The 9,423-nt window shown below is 35.5% G+C and overlaps 1 protein-coding gene across 1 annotated transcript; it reads left to right on the top strand.

Moving 5' to 3' along the window:
- The first annotated feature begins 1,269 nt into the window (after positions 1–1,269).
- On the top strand, positions 1,270–2,826 carry LOC148176773 (uncharacterized). The gene has a single exon (XM_088032811.1). It carries the CDS (start codon positions 1,270–1,272, stop codon positions 2,824–2,826), a length of 1,557 nt encoding a protein of 518 aa, XP_087888937.1.
- Positions 2,827–9,423: the final 6,597 nt, after the last annotated feature.

The following is a 9,423-nucleotide window of genomic DNA, read 5'->3' as shown; positions in this document are numbered from 1 at the left end:
TGTTCCCAGTGGATGCAAAGCTTCTATGGGACTTCGGTCTCCAACTCTTACCTTCTGCCACGTTCATGTTTCAAATGTTCCACCTCAATCTGGGGTTGCTCTGTCTAGGATTTTTTCTAGTGTCTTCAATGACTTTGAGTGTCTTCGAACAAATGCTCAGTGGTAAAAAAAGCGATTTTGTAACTACCACGGTTAAGATGGTACGAGTTTTTTCCTTACAGGGTTTCGCCATCGTCACAAATCTACAAGAATCTTCTTTTTGGGCGTTTTTTTCTTCTGTACTCTGATTTCAACATACTACTCGGCTGGTTTGACCACAGCTCTGCAATTTCCACGTTTCTCCAGACAAATCGATACTTTTGCAGAAGCGGAGATAGAGATCTGATGTGGCTGGACATAAACGAAGGGTTTAGAAACTATATGCTTAACACCACTAACGAAATTTTTCTTAAACTGACACGACTGTAGGCTCTTCGTACTAATAGAGGCCAAGACAACAAGTTAATGAAGGAAATACAATACGGAATTGGTGTCGAAACTATTACCGGCAATACAGACTTCATGATGTTTTACTGAAGAGTTGGATAACCACTTGAAGGTGGTCAATGACATGGTTTGTTTCTATTTGGTGTTTCGGTTGAAAGAAAATTCTCCGTTTTTGGATGTTTTTAATAGACGAATTTTGATGTTTCTTGAACGAGGAACGAAGTTTTATAAAAAAAGTTTTTTCAAAAGCACGCAATTCATCAAGATGTTGATCTTGGGAAGTTGACAGGAGCGTTTAGTTTGTTGGGTTTTAGATTTTTGGCAGGATTTGCGGCATTTTGTGTCTTCGTTTGTGAAAGGAAACCTTTTGCTCCAAAAATGTGTATTTAGCACACCAAATTGTAGATATTGCGGACCTGGAACACGACTTTTAAAGTGATTTATTTCTGTATTGTTACATGATTGGATTCTAGAAAAAATAGTATACATTTTGACACTTAAAGTAAAAACAATCCCGAAATAACTGTTATTGATCACTGCACAAATAAACAAGCTTTTGAGATCCCAATCTGTCTAATCATTCACCAAAATAATAGGTATGTTTCAAATTGAATTTATTATTTTATGAACCAATTACTCATAACTATTGAAATCAAAGTATTATAAACAGATCGATAGCAAATCAAGTTTCTTTCTTCGTTTCAAATAATGATGAAGTGTAAACTTGCCATAATTTGTCTGATCATTTTAAAAATTTCTTGTCTGAATCTACCGAGCAAAGTCATGTTAAATCCAAACGAGTGTTTGTGTGTGGTGGCAGACAACAGTTCAAACATAGAGATCAAACTTCAACATATTCAGATGATGGCGTTCAACACTCAACATTTAAAGAAACTGAAGGATGCACCGTGTTCTTGTCAGTTGTATCTAATTTCAGTTTCTTTGGACCAAATGGAGGTGATTATGGGCAGTAGCACCATAAATTTTTATTTCGAGCCCCACAAAGAAGTGTTTCTTTTAACAGAAGGCCTGAATAAGACTCAATTAGAGTCTTCATCAACCATGCAGAACTTATCCGTTTTTTACGCCGAAGTAAGAATGTCTGAAGACAAATTTAATCTTGGCATCAAAGATATAGAATTTCAACGAATTTTTTCACTGTCTAAACAGAATAGAACGTTTCGGGTTGCGCTCTTCCATTGTCCTCCTTTCGTCTTCTTTAATCCAAATCAAGGAACGTACGATGGTGTCGATATTAGGATCTTGAAGAATATTCTACGTGTACCTCTTCAATTTGTCTTTTCTCAACAAACAGAAGGTTCTAAAAGAGATATCTATGGCGAAGTTTTTCACAATGTCGTGGACAACATATGTGACATTGCTATTTGTTCCCAATGGAGGGTAACTCATGGAGAGTACGCTTTTAGCACGACCCAGTATGTTCAAATGTGCAAAACTCTTTTAGTTCCAAAAGCTCAACTATTTCCCTCGACTACCTTCGTGTTTCAAATGTTTCGTTTTGAGCTGTGGTTGCTCTATCTGGTAACTTTTCTTCTGTCTTCTGGGATATTGCATTTTCTAGAAAAAACAGATTTTGTGGCCACCATGGTGGACGTAGTGCGAGTGTTCTCTCTTGGATCCTTCAGAGAACGACGCCATCGGCAATCAACCAGAATCTTTTTAGTAGGCACACTGGTTTTTTGCACGATTTTTTCAAATTACTACTCCGCCGGTTTGACAACAGCTCTGCGTTTTCCGCGCTTCAACAAACAAATCAACACTTTTGAAGAAGCGGCGGAAATGAACATGAAGTGGTTCGATGTAAGTGAGTGGTTCCATAACTGGATGGGCAACACTACAAACGAAATGTTTCATAAACTTTCAACACTGTTTGTCCATCGTACCACCAAACTACAAGACAATATGTTAATAAAACAAGAGGAGTATGGAGTTGGAATTCAAAGAATTACCGGAAACTCTCAGTTTATAGCGTTTGTGGAGGATTTGGACGAGTACGGTCGGACTCATTTGAAGGTTGTCAACGACATTGCGTGCTTCTATGCTGTTTTTCCGCTGAAGAAAAACTCGCCGTTTTTAAGGATTTTCAAGCAGAGACTTTTTATGTTTGTGGAAAGTGGGTTGATCGATCATTGGGTACAAAATTATACCGGAAGAGCAGAGTACCGGTTTATGAAAGCATTTTTTCAAAAGTCGGTCAATGAAATTCGACAAGATATTGACTTGGAGCAACTACAAGGTGCCTTTTATTTGTTGGGAGTGGGAATTGGAGCAGCAACTGTTGCATTCTGCGCGGAAATTATTTGCAAAAAATGGCGTTAAAATCGAGTTGGGACTTTCAAAGGTTCTTAAAACTATCGGAAGAGTTCTACCAATAGTCCATTCTTTCTACTTTTTCAGTTTATTTCTTCTGTAAATATAACTTCAACAATAAATAAAAGAAAATCTACTAGTTAAACCTCCAGTTTAACATTTTTCGATAAAACAAACAAATCTTCTTCAACGATGTTATAGACACTTCTGTCACACGTTTGTTGATAAGCTATATTTATCCAAGCGACATGTTAATACAAATTTAGAAACCTCTTTTCACCTTTATTTGAAATGCGGCCCCAAAATGCGTTTGTATTAGTCGGATTGATTGAATATTGAAATAACGCGCAAATTGATTTAGGTATTTAAACAGAACTTTTAACAACTCGAAGTATTTGAAGACTATTGCAGTTTTTCCGAATTTGTTCTTCTTGAGGACTTAAGAAGTCTGAAGAAGAGTCCGAAGAGCTGTGATGGTTACTTCGTTGTCAGTAACAATGTTAGTATAATAAACTTCTTGTTTTCGATTGAAACAGTTAATGTTAATTTTCAACGCCACAAAACCGTTCTCAAAACTTTTTTTTTCTTAGGAGAACGACTCTACCAAAGAGCTGTGCTCATCCATAAAAAATGGCTTCAAACTTCAAAGTCGTTAAGCCCGTTTCCCAAAAAAAACAAAACAAAAATTAACTGTCAAAGTGGACACATACAACCGAAGCCAGCTTTAACGAAAGATAAAATAAACCTTGCACTTGATGTCGCGTCTTTCTGTACAAACTCGTACTGGTCGATTGAAAGGCGAAGCTTAAGTAGAACACAGCAAAAAGAATAAGCTTGTAAGCAAGGTGTAGTAAAGTCTCAACAGGTGATGTCGATAATCTGCACCCTCATAAAACAACTTTGACGGGATGAAGATATTTTGAAAATTTGTTGTTCAAGACATAAAAACAAGTGACATTTGTAAAGATTTGTTTTAATATTATTTTACGTTGTAGATTTCTTCTGTTTTCGTGCAATTCAGCCGTTGAATCTTGATAAAAATTGGTGGTATTGTAGATTTCAAGCTTTTCTTTGCGAATTCAAGCTAGAAAACGGTGAAAATCAGCGAGACATCGTCGTTTTGCATCGAAATAAGCGGATTTCTATAAGAATTTTGATCATTTCGTGCAGATTTCTGCTGTTTTCTTGTAATTCAGCCGTTGAATCTTGATATAAAGTGATGGTATTGTAGATTTCGAGCTCTTCTTTGTGAATTCTAGCCAAAAAAACGGCAAAAATCAGCGAAAAATTGTCGTTTTGCATCGAAATAAGCGGATTTTTCTAGGAGTGTTGATGATTTTGTGCAGATTTCTACTGTTTTCTTGCAATTCAGCCGTTGAATTTTGATAAAAATTTGTGGTCTTGTAGATTTCGAGCTCTTTGCGAATTCAAGCCAGAAAACGGCGAAAATCAGCGAGAAATCGTCGTTTTGCATCGAAATAAGCGGATTTTTCCAAAAATAAGCGAGAAATCGAAGTTTACTTAGTTATAGTCATAATTTTTTTACAATAAATTAAATTTACAATAAATCAAATTTGCATATTTGAAAACGAATTCTGCAGGAAAAGAGCGCGAGAAAAACGATAGCCCAGGCAATTTTTTTTAACTGCTATAATTTTGAAGATTTTGAGCATGGATTTGGCATGAAATTCTGCGTAATCGGAGCCCCATAATGACAGTTTGTTCCAAAAATAAGCAAGAAAAAGACCACAAAAATTTGTCTTTTTTTGGACTGAATCAAATTGTCGATATTCGGAAACTATATTTTTTATTATACCTGCATCATAACCTTAAATTAAAACACGCAAAAGCGTGCAAAAAGAGGTCTTTAAAACACTAAAGCTTTAAAGTTGTCTAGGTTACAACAAATTCATCTACAAAATAATTGTAAGCAATGTTCACTGTTATACTGAACAATAAGACAAATACACAGATAGAATTAATTTTTATTTATTTATATGAATATGAAACGTACAATTGCTATTGTTTGATACTTGTAACCCAGAAGCTTTGATCAGTTCGCTATTATTTATTAATAAACTAGCAGACTGCTGATCCTTTGCATTTTTGAAGACGTTCAATTCTGAGGACGTTGATACAGAACTATCACTTCCATTAACAGCCCCAGCGATGCGTCTCGATACACTTAATTTATTCTCAGTGGATTCCTCAACATAACCGCTAGCTACACTTGAAGATTTCCATCCAACTTGCCGCTTAAGCTCATCTACACTCATCCCCATATTTGCCATGACCGTTGCAGAGGTTCGACGAAACGCGTGGCCAGTGTACTTCTCGGGGTCTGGAAGGTTTAGATATTTTGCCACAAGAAACGGGCATCTGCCAAAAGTATTTACTCCAACAACTTGCTTGATACACTTGCCTTTGTTGTATTTTAAGAATACTCTGTCTGTAGGCACTGCTTCTGGACGGAATGAAAGATATTTCTTAAAAATCTGAACATATTGAATTTGGGAGTCATCAGTTACGGCAAATTTTCTACCTTTTTCGGTCTTGCATGGTCGAATAGTGATTAATAAAACAGATCCCTCTTCTTTAATATCCGACATGCGAAGATCGCACATTTCATACCTCCGGCAAGCCCCAAATATGCCACAAATAGCGACAACCTGAAATTCGAAATATTACTGTCAACATTTTGTGAAAACTGTCAAATCAGTACAAACCTTCAAAAATAAAAAGGTATCGTCAGGGGCTTTAATGAAAAATTTGCGCAATTCCTCTTCTGTAAACACAAATGACTTCTTAGGGTTATACCCTTTGTTTGTGCTCTTCATAAACGCATGTAGTTTATGGAAAGAAGCAATGTTTACTCCGTGTTTGACTCGTAACATCGTTTGTAATTTGGAATGGATGCACCACAATGTGGACGACTTATACATGGTTGACTGACATGAAACACAATTTTATGTACCTATTTTCTGTTTTTAAGAATTAATTATTGTTACTCACCATTGTGTTCATATAGGCAAGCATTACTGTTTCATCAATATCGTTGTAACCTTTCCCGTCCAACCAACAGGAAAATTTCTCGTACTCTTTGCAATATGCTTCTTTAGATTTTTCGGGAATCAATCTCTGTACAGCTTGTTCGGCTAATGTTCTAATTTCCGATGAAATATCCTCGTTTGTATTCATTTTGTAACTTTTCACAGTTTTCACAGCTTCAGAAATTCACAATGTACGTAAATAGCAACGAAACAAAAACAATTGGTATTAACCACTTTTATAGCAACAACTAGCCACAGATTACTTCCGAAAAAAGATTTCAAATAATGTTTTTATTATGATTTTCGAATTGTGTGGTCCAGGTTTAATAAAAAATAGCGTATAACACTCGTTTATAAGCGCCTTTAAAACACTTACGACGTTAAAAGCACTCCGCTGACGCGTCGTGCTCTTAAACTCGTCGTGCGTGTTTTAAAGGCTTGCTTATAAACTTGTATTATAATATACTATTAAACGACCATAGCTCAATTATTTGTTAATGTTCTGTAAAAATGAGTTTATTTTTTATTTTCGCGTAAAGTTTTGCGCTAAATGAGCAAACAACAATTTAGCTTTGCGTCACAAAGAAACGAGATATTGACCAAAATAAAATAGTTTATCAAGTTTTAGTCAAAAATTTTTCTGCAATTAAAAATGCGAATGTTAGTGTTTGTTGAAATTATCATTTATAAATTCACAGCTGTATTAAAGAACATAGTTCGCACTTACAAATAAATTTTAAGTTTTCTGAATCTAAAAATCTTACAAAGATAAAATTTAAAATCCGAACAATCTATGAATTTGAGACTCTAAGTTAAAACCGAATCGAAAAGGAGAAATGGAAGCGCAAGCTAAAAACGAGAAAATTGAGAGCTTGAAAAATTGAAAATATGTACTCTAGAAATCTCAATAGTTTCTGGTCGATCTAAAATATTTACATTTCACTTAAACCTGAAAACTTCAAAGATAAGTATTTATGGATTTTGAAATCTGATTAGATCTTCAGAATCGTAAACTTAAAATAAAAATTTATTTTTTTTGAAATTTACAGAAAATCATAACTAAAGGATTCAAAAACTTCAAAAACTTTTTCTTTTAGAAGTGATTTCACAACAGAAAGCTACTGTTGCTGCACCAAGTCCAAATACTAACAAAGAAAAAGCACCTTCCAGTTTCTCCAAGTCAATATCCTGACGAATCTCAGAAACATGTTTCTCAAAAAAATTTTCCATAAACCGGTACTCAGATCTCCTAGTGTAATTTTGTAACCAAAAGTCGATCAACCCACTTTCAACAAATCTGAAGATTATTCGATTGAAACTATCTAAGAACGGAGAATTTCTCTTCATTGGAAAAGCAGCATAAAAACAGGCAATATTGTTAACAATCTTCAAATGGGTACGACCATAGTCATCCAAGTCTTCAACAAAAGATATAAAATCAGTTTTTCCAGAAATGGTTTGTGTGCCAAGACCATATTTCTGTTGTGCTATCAAACGATTGTCTTCTAGTTTGTTGGTACGGTGAACATAAAGTGTTGATAGTTTTTGAAAGATCTCGTTTGAAGTGTTGCCCATCCAGTTGTGGAACCATTCGCTCACATCGAACCACTTTATGTTCATTTCCGCCGCATCTTTGAGAGTGTTGATTTGTTTGAAGAAGCGCGGAAAACGCAAAGCTGTCGTCAAGCCGGCGCAGTAATAAGTGGCGAAAAGTGTGCAGAAAACCAGCGTACCCATTAAGAACATTCTGGTAGATTGCCGATATCGTCTTTCTCTGAAGGATCCAAGCGAAAACACTCGCACCAAGGTGACCATGGTGGCCACAAAGTCTGTCTTCTCCAAGACACGTAAAATCACTGAACATAACAAAAGAGTCCCTACATACACCAACCATAAGTTGACCCGAAACATTTGAAAGACAAACGTTGTTGGGGGGAAAAGTAGAGCTTTTGGTACCAATAGTGCTTTGCAGATTTGGATGTACTGGTTGGTGCTGGAAACAAGATCTCCATGGGAGATTATCCATTGGGAACAAGTCGCGATGTCACATTTGTTGTCCATGACTTGGTGAACAACTTCACCGTATATGTTTGTTTTGGAACCTTCAGTTTTTTGAAAATAAAGAAACCGAAGAGGAATATTTCCTAGAATGTGTCTTAACATTCTAAGCTCAACACCGTGGTAAGATTGATCTTCTGGATTAACAATTACAAAGGGTGGACAGTGGAAAAGGGAAACACAAAATCGTTGGAAAAAACTTGGGTAGTGGTGATTAATTTTTTGGAATTGCACTTCTGTGGTCCCAAGATCGAACTTTTTTCCTGTTTCTCTTACTTCAGCATAAAACAGACTCAGATTGTGCACTGTTGACCACACTTCTAATTGATTTCTATTAACACTTTTTGACAAAAGAAATACTTCTTTGTGTGGCTCAAAATACAAATTTATGTTTTTAGGGTCCATAATTTCTTCAACTGGTGGTAAAGACATTGAAATGAGGTAGAACTGACAAGAACACGGTGCATTCTTCAGTTTTTTCAAGTATTCAGTGTTCAGTGTCATTATCTGAGTATGTTGAAGTTTGATATCCATGGTCAAACTCTTATTTGTCACCACACACAAGCACTGATTTTGATCAACAATTACTTTACTTGGCAGATTCTGAGAAGATGATTTTAAGATCATCAACCCAAATATGCATATCTTCAACATCATCGAGTAGTACTTAAAGCCGATGCTGTCAAAGTTGGAATTTAGATTCGAATGGCATCGATAAAGTCAATTTCAAACAACCTGCCTATTATTATTTTTGTGAATTATTAACAGGAATGTAAATCTGAATAAAACAGGTTTTGTTTGTTGGGGATCAATAAAAGTGATATGCTTAACTAAGTGGTCAGTAATTTTGAAAAATTCGATAAAATAATTAGCACTTTTTTTTGTATCTAGGTGCCGCCTGTCGGGTCTTCGGTCATCAGATATTTTTGTCTCTAAATCTAATTCGGTCGATTTCTCGCTTATTTGTGGTGCAAACTTAAATCATTGGTACTCATTTCCCGCAGAATTTCACGCAGAATCCAAATCGTAACGATATTTGATAACGTACATAGGTCTGAAATAACTGAGTTAATACTTATTTAATAAACTAGTTTGTTAATGAAGGCGATTAGTAATCGAAACTGATTAAAGCGCGAACGAGCAACAGCGAGTGAGGGTCTTTAATAGTTGAGATTATTAATCGCCCATTAACAAACGAGTTGCTTACAACATTTTTCCGACGATCGTCGCAACAATCAACATTTAACTTTCATTTGTCCTTGGATTTTACAATGTTTACAATTAAATTATTAATGGAACAATCATTAAAGGTATGTTACACATATGGCTGCTATCAATGTTATCATATGTTTCTAAGTTAGAAGAAGAAACATTTAGAACTGATTTTGTGGTTTCCTCTTTGCTACCCATGTTTTCCACAGGCAATTGTGGGCCTGATGTATCTGGTGTTCATATTACTGCCACTTTCACCCAATATTGTTTTTGCAACATTAGTCTT

The sequence above is a fragment of the Gnatocerus cornutus genome, chromosome 3 (genome assembly GCF_029298725.1).
Source record: "Gnatocerus cornutus isolate USDA-ARS CGAHR chromosome 3, icGnaCorn1.1, whole genome shotgun sequence".
Taxonomy (NCBI): domain Eukaryota; kingdom Metazoa; phylum Arthropoda; class Insecta; order Coleoptera; family Tenebrionidae; genus Gnatocerus; species Gnatocerus cornutus.
Note: the sequence above shows the minus strand (reverse complement) of the source record. Positions and strands in the feature narration are given on the sequence as shown.

Excerpts from the sequence above, each read along its gene's own strand:
- LOC148176773 (XM_088032811.1), top strand. The coding sequence starts at position 1,270 with ATGTTAAATCCAAACGAGTGTTTGTGTGTGGTGGCAGACAACAGTTCA.